General features: G+C 37.4%; 1 protein-coding gene across 1 annotated transcript; it reads left to right on the forward strand.

Annotated features, from left to right (window-relative positions):
- Window positions 1–650: 650 nt before the first annotated feature.
- MCTS1 (MCTS1 re-initiation and release factor) lies at window positions 651–11650 on the forward strand. The gene is made up of 6 exons (XM_055338719.1): window positions 651–982; window positions 2144–2296; window positions 2818–2915; window positions 7351–7484; window positions 10185–10252; window positions 11444–11650. The coding sequence occupies exons 1-6, from the start codon at window positions 972–974 to the stop codon at window positions 11523–11525; spliced, it is 546 nt and encodes a 181-aa protein (XP_055194694.1). The 5' UTR covers window positions 651–971; the 3' UTR covers window positions 11526–11650.
- Window positions 11651–19893: the final 8243 nt, after the last annotated feature.

Here is a 19893-nt window from a genome sequence, read left to right on the forward strand (position 1 = left end):
GGTGGTGAGGCAGGGGACAGCAACCTAGCGGATAATTCTATGGGGGCACCTCACTGTGACCGGTGAATGTGGTTACCAGATTAAAATACCGGACGCCCAATTACATTCAGAGAACATGGAAATTTATTTTTAAATTTTTTTTTTTATGATAGTCAGAGAGAGAGAGGCAGAGACACAGGCAGAGGGAGAAGCAGGCTCCATGCACCGGGAGCCCGACGTGGAACTCGATCCCGGGTCTCCAGGATCGCGCCCTGGGCCAAAGGCAGGCGCCAAACCGCTGTGCCACCCAGGGATCCCGAGAACATGGAAATTTAAAAAAAATACAAGTATGTCTCAAATATTGCACGAGGTGTAGTCACACTAAAAAAATTCATTGCTTATCTGAAATTCAAAGTTAACTGGATGTCCTGTATTTTTGCTTGCTAAACCTGGCAAGCCCACGAATACATTAATAAGATGCTATGAGGCTTGCCTGGGTTCACAGTGGTCGGTAAGCACCGATCCATTTGGTTGTCTCAGGACACAAAAATCGTTCCTACCGAAAGACTGCTTAAGTCAAAAAGCAGATAGCAACCAAACACGGAATAATCTTGACCCTTTGAAGAACCCGTAACTGACGCAACTGCCATATGATCGACTACCCCACCCCCTTCATTCTTCTCTTCCTGCAACTAGAATGATTGTTCTATCTCTTCTCCTTCTCTAGTCCCGCCCTGCCAGCTCTCCTCTCCGGAGGGGACTCGGTAGCCCGAAAAGGGCCGACAAAAGCGCCGACGTGTTCAGAGGAGCGGAAGTACTCAAATTTCACCGAGAACCGTAAAGTGCGGCTGGCTGGCTTCCTTTCCGGATAACGACACAGCTCCGACTGTCAGTGCCGGCCTTCCTCGTGTTAGAGACCTGCTGGCCCCTTACTAATTCAGTTTTTTCCCCATCCGAGCCCTTCCCTATCGTCGCCCCCTTCACTTTGGATCATGTTCAAGAAGTAAGGACATGCTGTGGCCTCAATCGGCTGCTCACAAAGGGGGTGGGGGTGGGGGTGGGGCAGAGGGCGAGAGCAAAGATCTGCTTTCTCTCTCCCCCGCCCCTACCATCCTGTCTCCCTAAGGTTTTCTGTAGTACTGTGCTCTCACTCGCAGCTTGCAACACTGTAACCTTTCTATCCCTAATCTTCAATCGGGTTTTGATCCTCCCACCCTCATTTTTTTTCCTTATTTCTTTCTTTTTTTGCCCCCTCTCCCAATCCTATCCCTGTTCCTAGGGTTCTACCAATCACATCCTTGCACTGTGATTTAAGGGTCTATCCTCTTTAGCTGAGAGGAGAGCCCTGCACTCACTGCCATATGTTTATTAGTTATGAACTGAATAAGGGAAGGCTTGACTTCCTGGGTCATGAGAGTGAAGGAGTCTGGGTGACAGGAAGCAAGCGGCCTGTCCTGCCTATTGCCTAGCTGCCAGATTAACCTTGTCTTGAAAATAGCGTGATTGCCCCGTAGGCTATTTAGTGTAAGGAAGACAAAAATTCTTTGAGAACCTACCTGGTGGGTTTACCTTCCAGACTTGGTAGACGCAAAAAGCAAAGGGGGAACATGGGCAAAGGAAGGTGGGTTTTGCGCATGACATTTTGAACAAAAATAAATAGGGATCTTAGAAAACATTGTCATCATCACTTTAAAAAAAATCTCAGCAGATTTCATAGCCTAGAAGGGCCAATTTTCTGTGTTATATTTGGGTTGGTGTTTTTGTGTCTCAGCGCCTGAGAGTTTTTTGTTCTGTTTTACTCTTGTTTTTTTTTCACACAGGTTTTGTTATAGGTGGGAATCTGTTTCTTCTGGGTAGAATTGAGTAGGGTTTTCCAGGAAAGCTATTTGTGTAGCTATTTGCAGATTATAATGTGAAATATACTTCATATCCTCCCCCTGCCCTCCCCCCATTGTGTATACATGGCAGTTTTAATACTGTATTAAGACACTGATTTTGTGCTGGATAGAATTTAAAGGGAAATGGTATTTTAAAAGAATTTATTTCATAGTTATTTTAGACATCCAAATACTTGGGAATAGATGACTAATTAAAACAATACCTCTAGGTATTTTGTTACGTCTGCTAAGAAATGCCTTTTTTTCTTGCAAAAATCATTTGACAGATTTGATGAAAAAGAAAATGTGTCCAACTGCATCCAGTTGAAAACCTCAGTTATAAAAGGTATTAAGAACCAATTGATAGAACAATTTCCAGGTATTGAACCATGGCTTAATCAAATCATGCCTAAGAAAGATCCTGTCAAAATAGTGCGATGGTAAGTCTTTATTTTTCTCTATGTAAAGCTCAGAGTAACTGAATATTGTATGATTAGATTGCACTCATAATAAATGGAATTATTTTCACATTAACCATCGGTAGATTAATTATAGGAGTAGATAAATAGAATAACTCTAAAACATCAATATTTGTATTTTCAAGTTTCTCTGTGTTCCTGAAAAATATGGCTTTGTGTGCTGATTGTTTTATCAAAGAGTTAAGTGTTTTTATTCAGACTTTATTTCATATTGTTCTGTAGATATTTGTTTTATTGAATTATCTAACAATGAAATTAAAATAATAAAATGTGAAATAAAATTGACATTTTTTTTTCTCTACTAGATGGGTATGATAGGTGAAACAATTTAAACAATTTTTTTGCCTGGATATTTAAATTAAAGAGGTTACTGTATCTTTGTATATGTATGTTTCATATTTTTTGTTATTTAAAGGATGTTTGGCATATTCATTTTTGAAAGAAAATATCTAACTTGCTACTTTATGACATTTGTCTTACAGCCATGAACATATAGAAATCCTTACAGTAAATGGAGAATTACTATTTTTTAGACAAAGAGAAGGGCCTTTTTATCCAACCCTAAGGTTACTTCACAAATGTAAGTCTTGTTGGAAAATATTTATTTGGGGATATGGAAAGATATAAAAAGAGTTTTTAAAGTGATTTCTGGTAGTTAACTTACTAATACTAGGTGATATGGAATATAAAACTAAAATGAATTCCCATCTTGTGGTAAATCTTAAGATCGCAAATTCTCTCATTATGCATTCCAGAAAGGCTAAGAAAGAACATTCATTCATTCATTCATTCAGCAAATATTTGTTGAACTTACTATGTGTCAGGCACTGAGCTAGGTATTGAGAATATGATGAGAAACAAAGGCAGACATTGTTCCTGTCCCTATGAAGCTAACAGTCTAGTTGGAAGAATAGACAATTAGACAATTACACGAATATATATTCACAAACTGTGATAAGTGCTGTAAGTACTTCCTTCTTTTAAATTTATATCTAGATTTGCCTCATAGAGATAACACTGTATAAGGGAAAGCATTGGCTAATTGTGGGAGTCCCAGTTATTGTTAGTTGAATGCCAAGGTCAGGTGTTATAAAACAAAATAATGTTTCTTACATACCTACATTTGTGTGTTGTTATATTGAGTACATTACAAAAGAAAGTCCAAAGGAGATATAATCCTCATGCACAAGAGGTTTTCAACTGAGAAGTTAAAATTTCTGCTTCTCAAAAAAAAAAAAGTTTCTGCTTCTCAAACCAGTATATTTCTGACATTCTAGCTAAGGGGCAGAAAGGGAGTGACTGGTGGGCTCTGTAGGTAGTAGTGGTGACTTAATGGGTTTGGCTTTTGGTAAGAAGAGATCAATTTTGAGTTACCTAGTGGAGCCAGAGGTCTAGAGCAGTAATGAAAAGATTTGGTGATAGTAAGACATTTTGATGACGTGAATTCCTGCTCAACTAAAACAGGAGAAAGACAAAATACTTGAATGTATTGCATGAAACTAGATTGGATACTGGTTTGAAAAACAAAATTGAAGGGCAGCCTGGGTGGCTCAGTGGTTTAGTGCAGCCTTTGGCCCAGGGCATGATCCTGGAGTCCCACGTTGGGCTCCCTGCATGGGGGCTGCTTCTCCCTCTGCCTGTGTCTCTGCCTCTCTATCTCTGTGTGTCTCTCATGAATAAATAAATACAATTTTTTTAAAAAAAGAAAGAAAAACAAAATTCAAGCCCTCCTCCTCTGCCTCAAAAGATATAAAACACTTTCTTAGACTCTTGGGGGGGGAATTTGAATATGCTTTGGCTATAAGAGGATATTGTGGAACTATTGTTAATTTTTAGGTATGGTGACAGTATTGTGGTTATGTAGGAGAATGACTATTTTTAGGTGATGTACTTATGGTGAAGCGTTATATCTGAAATTTCAAATGGTGAAAGACAAAAAATGTGTGTGTATAAATAGAGATAAAGGAGGTAGAGCAAAAGGGGTAATAGTTATTCGATCTAAGTGGATGTTGTCCAAGTGTTCATTGAACTATTCTATGGTTTTCCTGTATGTTAAGCCTTTGCATAATAAGTTGGAAGAGAAAGATGTTCCTATTTAATAATAATTTGCTCAGAACCAACCTTTTAGAACATTGTGAAGTTATTGATATGTAGGAAGCAGGGTAATATGGTGGTAAAAGCATATTTGGAGTTAGGTACACCTGAGTTTGATTCCCAGTGCGTGTCACTTTTGTGAAGTCACTTAAACAGGTCAAGTCACTTAACTTGTTTAAGCTTGATTTCCTTGTCTTTAAAAATGGATATATTAGGGCAGCCCCGGTGGCCCAGCGGTTAAGCACTGCTTTCAGCTGGGGGTGTGATCCTGGAGACCTGGGATCGAGTCCCACATCGGGCTCCCTGCATGGAGCCTGCTTCTCCCTCTGCCTGTGTCTCTGCCTCTCTCTGTGTGTGTCTGTCATAAATAAATAAAATCTTAAAAAAAAAAAAGGATATATTGGACAGCCCGGGTGGCTCAGCGGTTTAGCACCGCCTTCAGCCCAGGGCATGATCCTGGAGTCCTGGGATCGAGTCCCAGGTCGAGAGCTCCCTGCATGGAGCCTGCTTCTCCCTCTGCCTGTGTCTCTGCGCCTCTCTCTCTCTCTCTCTCTCTCTCTCTCTCTCTCTCTCTTTCTGTGTCTCTCATGAATAAATAAGTAAAATCTTAAAAAAAATGGATATATTGTCCCTGTAGGAGTCTCTGTGGTGGAATCTGTTTGAAATCCTCTCTGTTTCCTTCTCCCCTCCCCTGTGTACACACATGTGCGCGCTCTCTCTCTCAAATAAATAAATAAATAAATAAATAAATAAATAAAATCTTTAAGAAAAGGGGTATATTGTATATTATATCTCCCAGAGTTGTGAGGATTAAATGAGACTGTGCATATAATGCATCTAATGTGCTGCTTGGAACACAGTAATGGCTCAATATATGATAGCCATTGTAATGATGTAGTAATTGTTCAATAAATGTCCACTATTACTATATATTATTATCATCATGATCAGGATCATCATCATTATTATTATTAAAGGACACTTATTAATGAGGATGGAGAACTAGAAAACAAATTATGTATGAATGCATTCATTCAGGTTCCTTTGTTTTCAATAAGATGTTTAATTTGGAGCCATGTTTAAATTAATTTGTAATCTTGGTAGGAAGAAGACTAACTTATTCTCTGACTAGTGGGAGAGCTAGTAGTAAGACATTAAAGTGAATAAATTTTACCAATTATTAATATTCCTAGAAAGCCCTGAGAGGTCTAAAAAGTCTCCACCCCAGTCATTGTTTTGAATCCTTCAGGGATCCTTTAATTCTTAGATTATGAACTATTAGTACACACACACACACACACACACATTTTTGAGATTATGGAAGGAATTCATGTTCATTCTAGAGGGTTGGAAAATACAGAAATAAAATCATCTGTATTTCTATGACCTGGAGATAACCATGGATAGTATATTAACGTATTTCTATCCAATTATTTCCTGTATAGTGTGTGTGTGTGTGTGTGTGTGTGTGTGTAAATGCATATATTTTTGTTTTTTAATTTTTTTTAGATTTTTGGTAAAGATTTTATTTATTCATGAGAGAGACATAGGCAGAGGGAGAAGCAGGCTCCCTATGGTGAGCCCGATGTGGGACTCCATCCCAGGACCCTGGGATCACGACCTGAGCCAGAAGTAGGCACTCAACTACTGAGCCACACAGGCATCCCCATTTTTCTTTTTTAAATTGGGCTCTCTGTTAAATAGTTTTTAATTGGGATCCCTGGGTGGCGCAGTGGTTTGATGCCAGCCTTTGGCCCAGGGCGCGATCCTGGAGACCCAGGATCGAATCCCACATCGGGCTCCCGGTGCATGGAGCCTGCTTCTCCCTCTGCCTATGTCTCTGCCTCTCTCTCTCTCTCTCTCTCTCTCTGTGTGTGTGTGTGACTATCATAAATAAATAAAAATTTAAAAAAAAGTTAAAAAAATAAATAGTTTTTAATTAATAGACTTTATTTTTTTTTAGGACAGTTGTAGGTTTACAGGAAAATGGAGCAGTGTAGAGTTCCCATGTACTTCCTACCGCCTTCCCTTGTTATTAACACCTTACATTGATGCATTTGTTATGATTGATGAACCAATATTCATACAGTATTATTAACCAAAGTCCAGTTTACATTAGGGTTCATTCTTTGCATTGTACATTCTGTGGGTTTTGCCAAATGCAAGTCATGTATCCACTGTTATAATATCACTATGTACTATCATAGTATCAAAATAATTTCACTGCCCTAAACATCCTCTGTTCCACCTCTTTGTCCCTTCCTCTTCCTCCTCCCTTTCCCCTCAACCCCTAGTACCCACTGATCTCTTTGGTACTTTTTTTATTGTTTATTTCTCTTAACTTTATATTATGAACATTTATCAGGGTATTTTGTAGTCTCCAAAAATATGGCTCATATATATATATATATATATATATATATATTATAGATATACCTTAAGTCATATTATAGGTATACCTTAAGTCATATACCTCTTTATTGTTGGACATTTAGGTTGATTCCAATTTATTTCTGTTATAAATAGTAGTGCTGCAATGAATATATTTCTACCTAAATATATTATATATCTTTAATTTTTTCTTAGGATGAAGCTGTAGAAATAGAAATACTGGGTCAAAGAATTTGAACCTTTTCAAGGCTGTTGATACATGTTGCGATGTAGTCCTAAAGGGAGGTTGTACCCAATTTTAAGCCTTCTAGCAGTGTATAAGAATGCCAGTTTTCCTACACTCTTGCTAGCAGTGGGAATTACTTTTGTTAAAAATATTTACCAATTTGATAAGTGAAGGATGGTGTTTCAGTTTTCTTTTGCATCTGTCAGAATAGTGTAGTTTGGAGAAATATTTGTTCATGTCCTTTGCCTTTTTCTGTGGAGGCATTAGTCTCATTAATTTATGTCATGTATTTCTTTTCTTCTAGATCCTTTTATCCTGCCACACCAGCAAGTTGATAAAGGAGCCATCAAATTTGTACTCAGTGGAGCAAATATCATGTGTCCAGGCTTAACTTCTCCTGGAGCTAAACTTTACCCTGCTGCAGTAGATACAATTGTTGTATCCTTCCCAAGGCTATAACTGCTGAAAAATGTATTCAAAGTATTTCTGTCATTACTGAAAGATCTATTGTCCAAGAGAAGACTAGATGTACTTTTTTTGGAGGTTACTGTTACTGTTGTCTCATGCCTTTCTGGTTACATTTCAAGGTGTGGGAAATAACATCATTTCTTGAGACTAAATTGTGTCCCATCTTAGAAGCTAAATAGGAACAACTAAAAGAGTTCTGGCTGCATTTCAGCCCAGTTACGGCCTAGTGTGATCTGACTCAGGACACAGTATAAAACTTGATTATTAATGGAGAGGATATATATGATATGATTGGATCACTTCTTTGGACATCAGCTTGCTATTTTTACCTTTGGCTTACCCATATACACTGGAGTAAAAGCACTCAAAGGGGAAAGAGCTTTGGTACTAGGTAGAGTTTAGAAGTGGTTAGAGGGAAATAAGGACAAATCCCAACTTTTATTTGATTTTTAAATTTTTATTTATTTTTTGAACTTTTAAAAAAGATTTTATTGATTCATGAGAGACACAGAGAGAAAGAGGCAGAAATATAGGCAGAGGGAGAAGCAGGCTCCCTAGGGAGCCTGAATCGGGACTCGATCCCAGAACCTTGGGATCATGACCTGAGCCAAAGGCAGATGATTAACCACTGAGCCAGCCACCCAGGTGCCCATTCTCAACTTTTATTTAATTAATTAATTTTTACAAATATTTATTTATTCATGAGAGACACCAAGAGAGGCAGAGACACAGGCAGAGGGAGAAGCAGGCTCCATGCAGGGAGCCTGATGCAGGACTCAATCCCAGGGCTCCGGGATCATGATGTGAGCCAAAGGCAGATGCCCACCTGCTAAGCTTCCCAGGCGTCCTTCAACTTTCATTTTATTTTATTTTTTATTTTATTTTGTAATTTTTATTTATTTATGATAGTCACAGAGAGAGAAAGAGAGAGAGGCAGAGACATAGGCAGAGGGAGAAGCAGGCTCCATGCACCGGGAGCCCGATGTGGGATTCGATCCCGGGTCTCCAGGATCGCGCCCTGGGCCAAAGGCAGGTGCCAAAGCGCTGCGCCACCCAGGGATCCCTCAACTTTTATTTTAAAGTTCATTTTTAAGTTGGCTATTTGGGCCTTAGAACATATTTTCCCAAAGAGAAATATTTAAGTTTAAGGGATGCCTGGGTGGCTCAGCAGTTGAACGTCTGCCTTTGGCTCAGGGTGTGATTCCTGTCCCAGGATTGAGTCCCACGTTGGGCTCCCTGAGAGGAGCCTGCTTCTCCCTCTGCCTACATCTCTGCCTCTCTCTGTGTATCTCTCATGAATAAAGAAATAAAATCTTTTAAAAAAGGAGAAATGTTTAAGTTTCAGATAGCCCTTAAAACTCATGATGTAGCTAAATAATTGTGGGTTATTTTCATTTCTACAGCGGTGGGCAGCTATATTCTAGATTAAAAAGGTTTTTGTCAACTATCTGGACAGGAGGGTATCTTCTCTTTTGTGATAGATAAAGTGGCCATTTGCTTTAGGTTGAGAAGATACTTGGTAGGAATGGGGAAATCACTGGAGTGCAAAGGCCATTGGAGTGGGTTTTAAAATGTTTCTTGTACTTGAAAGAACAGTATCCTCTTGTGGCAGTTATGTTTAAGGGGTAGTATAAAGTATATGTTTATATCTTAGGAACAGACATAGATACTGGTCGTATAATAGGTGCTCAAATATTTTTGGAACATCGAATGAATATGAATTGAAAGTGATGTGGAGAAAAGGGAGGACAGTATTCTGTGAGGACAGGTTTTTTTAATGTTTATTTTTTTTTAAGATTTTTATTTATTTATTCGTGAGAGACAGAGAGGCAAAGAAAGAGAAAGAATCAGGCTTCCCGCGTGGAGTCTGATGTGGGACTCAATCCCAGAACCCCAGGATCACAACTTGAGCCAAAGGCAGATGCTCAATCATTGAGCCACCCAGGCGTCCCATTTTTTTTATGTTTATGAGTTTTCTAAGTGTTGTAGGTTGATAGTCCTGGAGTTTCCTTTAAATGGAAAAATTTTCCCAGTACCTCAACCTTTGCTTTTTTTTTTTCAACCTTTGCTTCTTAAATAATTTTTGTTTTGAGATAGTTATAGTTAAAGTTGCAAAACTAGTTCAGAGAGATCCCATGTACCCTTGAACTTTTACTTTGTAAATGTACTGCAATGTTTCACATTCTGAACGCTTCAAATGATAACCAAGAACATTTTGGTCATTCTAGGAAGGTTAAAACTTAACTTGGGGTTCTTAAAGACAGATTGGAGATATAATTATTGTTTTAATGTTTCTATTACATAAAACCATCATTCAGTGATTGAAACAGTAGAACAATTCATATTTGTTTATTTCAGTTTTTAATTTAGACATGCAAGAAATTTTTTCTCCTTTTTGCATGACTTATTTTGGTTTTGTTGGCATTGGGTTATAGTATTAACATTTAACTTAAAAACCAGGAATTATTATTAGATTCATTCATTAGGCATTTATTGAATATTTACAATGTACCTACAGACTCTGCTAGGTCCCTGTCCTCAAGGAGTGTTGATGGTCTGGGTAAGGATACAAGATGGGTTCAAAGTGTCTTAACTAGTAATGTGATCATTGTTTGACATCCCCTCTCCAAGGCATTTTGATATATAGTTTTCTTAGCTGTGTGTTTTCAGGCAATTATGGCAGAAGGAAAACAGCATGCTCTGTGTGTTGGAGTCATGAAGATGTCTGCAGAAGATATGTAAGTCTCATGTTAGGCCCCCTTAGCTTTTGAGATCTGGGTCACCGACGCAGAATTACAGGTGAAATTTGCTTTCATTCACACCACATCTTACAAATATTTAAGCACAGAAGCATCATTTCTGATTTTTCCTAGGACTTAGGAAGCCATTGAAAATATGTTTCAATGGCTTCCTAAGTCTCTGGGATTGCATTCTTTCTTAAGCATTCTGAAAAGAACCGTGTGCCAACACAGCTGTTTTATATGTATGTATGTGGTATTTTAGGAACTTTTTATTTAGTATGATTTAAATTGGGTGGGAGGAAAGATGCTTGCCTGTTTTTTTTTTATTTTTTAATTTTTTAAAAGATCTTATTTATTTATTGAGATAGTGAGAAAGAGCATGAGCGGGGGTGGGGCAGGCAGAGGGAGAGGGAGAAGCAGGCTACCCACTAAGCAGGGAGCCTGATGCGGTGTTAGATCCCAGGACCCTGAGATCATGACCTGAGCTGAAGGCAGACACTTAACCAAACAGCCACCCAGGCGCCCTATGTTTTAATTGTTAAAAGGTTTGTTTGTTTGTTTGTTTTTAGAGAGAGAGGAAGAGCAAGGGGAGGGGCAGAGGGAGAGGGAGAATCCTTGAGCAGACTTCCCACTGAGCATGGAGCCTGATGTGGGGCTCAATCCCAGGACCTTGAGATCATGACCTGAGTCAAAATCAAGAGTTGGCCACTTAACCATCTGAGCCACCCAGGTGCCCTATTAGTTTTTAAAACAGTGACATAGTTCAGTACCACACAGTGCTTATTTTCTATTATTACCTGGTGGTGTAGAATATTAAGGAAATCTTAAAGATATATTAACAAAATATAGTCAATATACTGAAAAATTTTGGAACTCATTTGATGACCAAATTACTCCTATTAATTTTGTTTCACTGCTAAATGTAACTCTTTAGTGTTCTCCTGGTATGGTGACATCATGACTTTGTTTCTATAGACTCACTAGTTAGATCACTAGAATCATTTTAAGACAGGAACTGCAGCAGAGTAATGTAGTTTAATGTAGTCAATAATGTTAATGTAATATAAATAAATTCCCTACATGTGGCTCAATAATTGCAAAATAGCAATGCACTTTGAATTATATTTACCATAAGTAAGCCTATAAAAATTCATAACAATATGTTTATATGCTTTTTTCCTTCTACAGTGAGAAAGTCAACAAAGGAATTGGCATTGAAAATATCCATTATTTAAATGATGGGCTGTGGCATATGAAGACATACAAATGAGCCTCGGAAGGAATGCACTTGGCTAAATATGGATATTGTGCTGTATCTGTGTTTGTGTCTGTGGGTGACAGCATGAAGACAATACCTCTGGTTATGCTGAATAAATTCAACAGATGCTAAAATTCTGTTAGCTTCAAAAATTATTTTAATTTTTCTTAAAGTCAAGTTAAAATTGGGTAGCAAACTTGGACATTAAGAGGTATCTGGTAAGTAATCAAACTCAGACAACTTGATGTCTTTTCTTAGGCTAATGATGTAAAATGAAGGGTAGGACTTGGTAAATGAACTTGATAGTATATGGCTGAGCCCCAGAGAGTCTGACTATTTTTGGGGCTGGAAGCTATCCTGGGAATTTTCTCCCATTATCCCTAGAAATGCCCCTTCTATTTGTGTGTGTTTTTTGTTTTGTTTGTTGTTTTTAATTTTTTTTTGCTTTTAAATTTTTCATTATGGAAAATTCCAAACATATCCGAAAGTATGTGGGGGATAGTATAATGGACCTTTTCTGGATCCATCACCCATCTTCCATTCATGGTAAATCTTACTTCATCTGTATCTCCTTTACTCCTTTTCACCTTATTCCCCAATTATTTTGAAGCAAGTCCCAGATATATAATTTTATCCATATTTTAATATGTATCTTTAAAATATAAGTGGTTTAAAAAAAAACTATAATCACAAAATATCATTATCACACCTAAACGATTTAACTTTCTTAATATGATCAAATATCTGGTTCAGATATGTGACAAGTGAACTTGATTGCCTCTTTTGTTTTTTTAACCATTGGTTTGCTTGAAATAGGTACCAGGCAAGGTCCATATATTGCATTTGGTGGTTATTTGTTTCTCTTAAGCTAGAAGTTCTTCCTTTGTCTTTTCCCCTTTAAATTAAAGATTGAAGCTATCTGGTTGTTTTGTCTTCGTGTTTTCTCCCACATCCTGGATTTTGTCGATTGTATCATAAAGTAATTTAACTTATTTTTATGCCTTCTGTACAACCCGTAAACATATAGGCTTGATGAGATTCATGTTGAATTTATTTAATGCCCTGTCCTGAAGCTGGGTAAACTCATACTACACAGATGCCCAGAACTGTATTCCCCAAAGAACGTGTATCTCCTATCATAAATGGCATATGAATGGCATGGACCTGTATCAGTAAGAACAGTAAGCTGTTTTGGAGATTAATGATAATTAAATGGGAATTTATATAGCGACAATAGGTATTTGTTCTTAATGACCTTACTGTTTTAGTGTCTCAGCCATTTAATTTGGTTGTTTACAAATATATGATATGTGATTTTATTTTTCAGATGGATACAGACATTTACAAGATTGTGGTGATCCGTATTACAGTTAGAAGTTGATGAGAAAGGTGATGGTGGATAGTAAAAAGAGAGAGACCATTTGGCTGGCTGTTGTAGCTGGTCCCCAAAGATATAGGTGAAGGTTGTAGATCTGGGGTCTGGCTCTCAGTCTGAGAAACTTTCCCACTAATGAAACTTTTAAGACTTGGAGAGGCCCACATTAGAATGTAAATGTGTTAATTTATAGTGCTAAGTCTGCTTAGGGTACACAATTAGTGAACAGGGAGTTCCTTGGTGAACATGGATAAGAGTAAAGGAAGGTTGAAATTTGAGGGAGTATTTCATCTGGGCTGGGGTAAGGCTTAGAGAATTTTTCCTACTTCATCATTAATTAGAATGCTTATGTCTGCCACAGTCTTTCTTTCCTAGATTGTGGAGGCACCCTGATATTTTACTCCCATATCCTTTTTTAAGTTCTATGTAGAATATTTTCCTTTGTCATGACAATTATGTTCTACAACTTAGTATATTGTTCTTTTTACTATTTATTCCTGATAGATAAAGTATAAATAGTCTCATCAGTAACCCATTTATAAATCATCTTTCAGGGTAGGTTTCTTCAACAGTCTCATTTTATGATGACTTACTGGTTTCAAATTCAGATGTTTCTCCATTTGAGGGATGAGGTACCCTATTTGAGGCCTGTAGCACCGTATATTCTTAAAAAGAGAATATCTGAGTCATCGATGTCAAAACCAAACTTTGAGCCTCTATTTTTGGTACTAGGTTAATGTTAGTTGACCAAGATTGCTTGTGGAGTGTTAGCAATGAGAAACAAAGCACACACATATTAGAGAAGTTAAAACCTTTAATTGCCTGGTTTCTGAAATAATTTATCCTTATGTCTCTAACCACTGTTAACAGTGGGTGTAGGGAACACTTTAAAAATATTTAACATCATCATCTGTGCTTGTTTTTCCTACTATGCTGAGGTACAGTGACTCTGTTGCCTTGGTGATGTGGACTAAATATGTATGTTTTCTCCTTCCCCTGGGTTTGAGGCCTCAGGTCATGGTGTTAATCAGGGGTATCACTCTACACTGGGAGCCTGGTCAGTTTCTAAACATTAGATCATGCAGGAAAGCCAATTCAAAGAGGTTAAACTAGCATATCAGCCTCTTGAGGTCTTAATGCTTAAAGGAAACCTAGTCTACCCATTCCAGAGAGTAGGAATACAGGGAGAGTCTGTTTTCTCTCAGGCAATGTGTCTTCAGTTCATTTTTAGTTTCAAAATTAATTTTATGTCAGGCTAGCCTACAATCTAGCCATTTCTGTGTATCTGACACATACTTACTTAGCCAAGGTCAGTTCAGCTCAATAAACATTTATTACATACCTGCTAGGCTCAAAGATAAACAATACACAAGTGGCCCTTATCCTTAAGGAGCTTTCAGGCTAGTGAGTAAATTTACATTTAAAAAAATCTGGGTTATGGTGACAGCCCAATGCCAATTTATAAAGCCACTGGGAAGTTGCTAATGCTTTTCCACAATTTCAGTCACCAACATTTGCAGATTACACATGAGCTAAATATAAAAAAATTCCTTAGATCGTATGCAATGTGAGAAGGTTAAAAACATCCAGATGTCTTGGAGTTGCAGTGATTCAGCATTCCAACTCAGATGGTTGTCCCATTGTGCTATAATATAAAGGCCTGATCAGCCCTCTTCTAGCAGACTATTATAGTGGTTTGGTGGTGTTCTTTTGGCAGCTGCATTTTTCCTTTTCTTTTTCTTTTTTTTTTAATGTTCTGGACCCAAAACAGGCAGCTGGATTTATCCCAGGGGTAGTCATGAACGTTTCCAGTTTGAGGGATTTGATAGTCCCCAAACAGAAGGTCATATGGCATTTGTCAAATAATGATTATATCCGGTCAAGTACCTCCTCATATACAAATCGGCTACTAAGGATACAATATTTCTAAGCATAGTACTTCAGAAGATATAAGAATGGCAAAAGACTCAATTTGCATAGGTATTTCCTTACAATAAGTATTTTGTTGTTGTTGTTCATGAGAATATTAATCATGTAGCAGTTATATGTTAATGGGAACATGAAATGAATGTATGCCCAAACAAAATGTGGTAAATATTTTAACTTTGTTTATCTAGGTTCCTTAATTTTGAGAACGTATCTCTCAAGGCTCTTCAGGAAACTCAAAATGTTCCAATTTCTAGGAGTATCCACTAGAACTGACTTATAATAAAAGGAAAAAATGAAAATGTATGCATCATATGTCAATATAACCATCACTTCTGAGGTCTCAAGCAATCAAACTTATTCAAGTTATAGTCTGTAAGAATTAGGCCATTAACATATATTTGGAAAGCCCTTCAGAACACTTATGTTTAGAATGTTATTACTTGTGTTACGGTAGTAAAAATTAGATTATATATAATTGTTCTTAATATCCTAGTCTCTCAGCAATAGTTCCTAAAGAAATCATGCCTGTCAACATGGAGACTGATGCATGTGAATGTATACTTTGTATTATGTTTTTATATTTTGTATTATACTTTATTATACTTTTTATAGCAGGTAAAAGAATGACTACATACAATGAACTATAACACTAATTTGTTTAATATTATATTAAAACTAATTAAGTACTTGTAAAGGACTACAATTCCATCAGAAGAGGAGTGAATGAATGTGACTGAGAACCAGTTTTTAATCTGTGTTGAGATTATTAGGCAATCAGGTTGGTTGGTGGATTGGTTGGTTTGCTTAAAAGGATGGCCTTTTGGAGGATATAATTTATGTATGGGAAAATAGACTGGAGATGATTCGCTGAAATTCTCCTAGTAATATCCTGTTCATCCAAACTACTTAGTACTATTAATATTTGCCTCTGGGAGTGAAAACCGAAAGGATATCAAATTTTATCCTTGAACACTTTGAGAAATAAAAGATCAATTAGTGAAATAATTTCTAATTGAAACTAATTGTTACAGAGAATGATATGCCTCACTATTGTTCAACTCTAATTAAATGGGTTATTTTACATATTTTAAAATTTCATTTTAAAGTAAAACATTATGGATTTCCACATGATATCTTTTTATTGCTTTTGTTCCATTCCTCAATTTTAAAGTACTTTAATTCCAGCCAATATGTGAATAGAGTGGACTTTTGGGGCATAGTCATTCACTGCCTTCAGGTTTATTTTAAGTGTTCCCAGAACTCTACCATAGGGGGAAATAACTCTAAATTTAAAAGATGCAAAGAGGAGTTTTCTTTCCTTCTAATTTTAATTTTATCACAGGGCATGATTATGAATGATAACTGAACTTTCATTTAATCTTCTGTGGCAAAATAAGTAATTTCTATTGATTTTCACAAGCATGTGAGCAAAAAACTGTTTTAATAAGTAGTAAATCATGTAAGCACTTGCTTGGAGGAAGTGCCATTTCTCCAAACATATGCCTTGAAAACAAATCAAATTCAGTTCCCTTTTTACCTCAGGGAAAGCCATAGTGGGGAGACTTTTGAGGTCGGCAGTCTGTTTTGATTCTTCCCACTTTCTATTTCAAAAGTGGACACTCTCTGTCTTTTTTTTTTACTCTCTGGTCTTTGTCACCAAATGCTGGGGTTGTCCTATGCTGGTGCATGATGAAACCCTGAGGCTTGGAAACTTGCAAACCAGTGAGATGATTTTGTGATGAAATTGCATGTTGGATTGATACTGCCCATGAATAATCTTAAATTTGAGATAACTTTTAAAAGGAGCCCTACACTTTCTTCTAGTTTTGCTTCCCTTTTAGCAGGGCTTGAGATGTGTTTCTGCATACTGATGTCTTAACAATAATTTTTAGTTTCTCATGACCTGAAAGATTTTGTATGCACTTCTTGGTCTGGATTCTGGTTTCATCAGGTCTAATGCAGATGAATTAATTTTGTAAAGCTAAAATTCACTGTTCACTTAAACATCTGGACCAGATTGGGCAGGATGAGTAGGATGGAAGGAGAGTCCTTTTTGCCTTGTAGGTTCTGGAAGGTTACTTAGAGTTGATTTATCCAGGATTAAAAGGATGCTTTTGCCTAAGATATTTCTAAAGTTTGCTTGTGTAAGCATTTTAGATTTCAGAAGGTTCAACCTGAAATGTATATGAATATAGAGTACAGACAGTTTTATTTAGTGGGACAACAGCTGTCACTAACCCATCAAGTTAACATGTTTCCTAAATGCTTTCAAAAAGTACAGGACTAGAAAATATTTTTCACTGGCAATGCTTTATTCTGTTTTAAAAATAGTAGGGGCCAAAATCTAGTAAATACTTGCACACTTATTTTATATTGTGACTTACAATGTATAAATTTTATATTTTGTAAAATATTTTGAGAGAAGTCTCCAAAATAATTCCCCTTTCTTGTTCCCAAATGCAGAAGTCTGAGAGAAGGCACATGGCCTCACGAGCTCCTGGGTGTTGTCAAACTCAATTCTTTCTGAACTACCAAATGCCATTTACTGAGGATGCAGGAGTCTCTCTTAAGCGGTAGTTTTTGTCTATATAAAGAGAAACATCTTGATTAAAGTGAGGAGATAGAAACCATACCAATTTGGGCAGTTTGGGCTCTAATGATGTCTAATTTGCTATGAAAGGGGAACTTGTTCTAAGTTAATCTTCTTAAAAGCAACATCTGAATTTCTCCTAAAAAATACTTACTTTATAAAAAAGCGGTTTGAGGAAGAACTGTTTTATTGCATGGCACAGATTAAATGTACAGATGTTATCCTAAAATTTAAGGAGGTCCCTTATGAATTCAAAGATTAAACAGCTGTTATTCACATCAACATTTTAATATTTTACCATCTAGGTATTTAATAAAAAGGATTGATACATATTTAGCTGTGTAAAGTGTTAAACTTGTTCACACGGCTAAGAGGGAAAGGGAAATAACATTCCCTGAGCGCCTACTATATGCACAAGCTCTACTTCAAATATCTTGCTTAATCTTTAGTATGATTCTGTGAGGTAGATTTTAATTCTCATTTTACAAATGAGGAAATAAGGCACCTGAGGGATTATAGAAGTTTCCTGAAGACACATAACTAATAAATGGCAGAATTGGGATTTGAACCTAGGTCTGCCTGATTGCAAACCCTGTTTTGCAGAAAGTCTCCCCTCATATTTCATAAAATAGCCTCAGCCCAGTCATATCACCATCTTTATTTATGAATTATTGGAGAGGAGTATAAGTTGGCCAAGCCTCTGTTCCACAGTGGGAAAATACGAGTAGGATTTGAATGTGTTAAGAATGGGCTGCTTGCACAGTGTCTTATTTTGTGCTTCTGAGGGAATGTTTTCCTCTTCATCAGTGGGGTCTATGCAGAGAAGCTTTTGAAGTTGGACTCAGTCCTGAGGTCTGAACTTTTTCTATTAGTCACCTTCAAGCCAGGTGATTTGTGACCATTTAAAGATTATGCCATGTAGAAGCCCTTGCTGGATCTTTTTAGAAAAGGATACAAGGGGGAGTGTTACTTAAGTGGGGGAGATTATAGGGTGTAATGTGCAAGGGCAGGGCTAGCAGCTGCTTTGTGACTATCAATATATCCAAAACATAAATGGGGGAAAGGATTAGTGAATATTAAAATTAATGACAGGGATCCCTGGGTGGCGCAGCGGTTTGGCGCCTGCCTTTGGCCCAGGGCGGATCCTGGAGACCCGGGATCGAGTCCCACGTCGGGCTCCCGGTGCATGGAGCCTGCTTCTCCCTCTGCCTGTGTCTCTGCCTCTCTCTCTCTGTGACTATCATAAATAAAAAAAATTAAAAAAAATATTTAAAAAAAAAATAAAATTAATGACAGGAGCAGTTTGGTTCAGTTACAATCTAAGGAAAAAAGCTGAGGGGTCTAATCTATGTATTGCTCCAGATCCAGTGATTTAATTTTCAGAAAGAGGATCCAATGATTTAATTTCCAGAAGGAAGGTCCAGTGATTAAACTCGGGCAAGGAGATGGCCTGGGGCCTGCTAAAAGTCAGGTTGCAATTTACATAGTATTCAAGACAACCAGAACAATATATAGGACTTTTAAAAGAAACTTCCAAGTTTTCTCCTATTCCACATGTTAGCCTTGGGGTAGGGGGGTGGGGGGTCTTACACTTCTGGAATTGGCTAGACCTGTGCTGTAACTCTAAAATACATACTGGATTTCAAAGATTTAATAATAAAAAAATAACATAAACTATCACAATTTTTTCCCTGCTGATTACATGTTGAAATGACAATACTTTGGATATACTGGGTAAAATAAAATACTAAAAGTAATTACACCTGTGTCTTTACTTTTTTACTATGGCTACTAGAAAATTTCAAACACATGTGGCTCACCTATTTCTATTGGATGGCACTGGAGTGGAGAATGGGCAGTGTTCCTTGAAGCTTCCCTCTAGTGGTGAGTGCCTTAAGAGTGGTAAATACGGAAGATTGCCAGTATTCACTCTTCCATCAAGCGAGGACCAATTTTTCCCTTTTCCCCTCAAATCACATAGGACTAGTGTTCTATTAGAACATCCCCGTTTCTTCAACACTACCTATGTGGATGTCTCTTCTCAGATGTCACTCACTGGATCAAAGCATTCATTTAAAAAAAAAAAAAGCAAGTCCAAGGCATCTGGGTGGCTCAGTGGTTAAGCATCTGCCTTCGGCTCAGATCGTGGTCCTGGAGTCCTGGGATCGAGTCCTGTATCAGGCAGGGAGCCTGCTTCTCCCTCTGCCTGTGTCTCTGCCTCTCTCTGTCTCTCATGAATAAACAAAATCTTAAAAAAAAAAGCAAGCCCACCCCATTAAGGACAACCTTGTTCCATCACTCCTCCATCCATGCATCCAGTGAAAATCTGAGTCTTGTTGGGTCCTGCTCTTCCTGTTAAAGCTTTTGCCAAATTGCCAAAGCAATAGTGTAAGCAAATGTGGACGGACATTCTTATATGGAATCCGTGAAAACTACCAAAGAAATGAGAATTCTGTGGGTTAAAATATATAGTATTTATCCAATTG

The sequence above is a fragment of the Nyctereutes procyonoides genome, unplaced genomic scaffold, assembly GCF_905146905.1.
Source record: "Nyctereutes procyonoides isolate TBG_1078 unplaced genomic scaffold, NYPRO_anot_genome, whole genome shotgun sequence".
Lineage (NCBI taxonomy): Eukaryota > Metazoa > Chordata > Mammalia > Carnivora > Canidae > Nyctereutes > Nyctereutes procyonoides.

What these genes read in the sequence shown, in the direction of transcription:
- MCTS1 (XM_055338719.1), top strand. An exon ending in CCTAAGGTTACTTCACAAAT is followed by an intron (nt 2,916 to 7,350) that starts GTAAGTCTTGTT and finishes CTTTTCTTCTAG; the next exon opens with ATCCTTTTATCCTGCCACAC. An exon ending in AAGATGTCTGCAGAAGATAT is followed by an intron (nt 10,253 to 11,443) that starts GTAAGTCTCATG and finishes TTCCTTCTACAG; the next exon opens with TGAGAAAGTCAACAAAGGAA.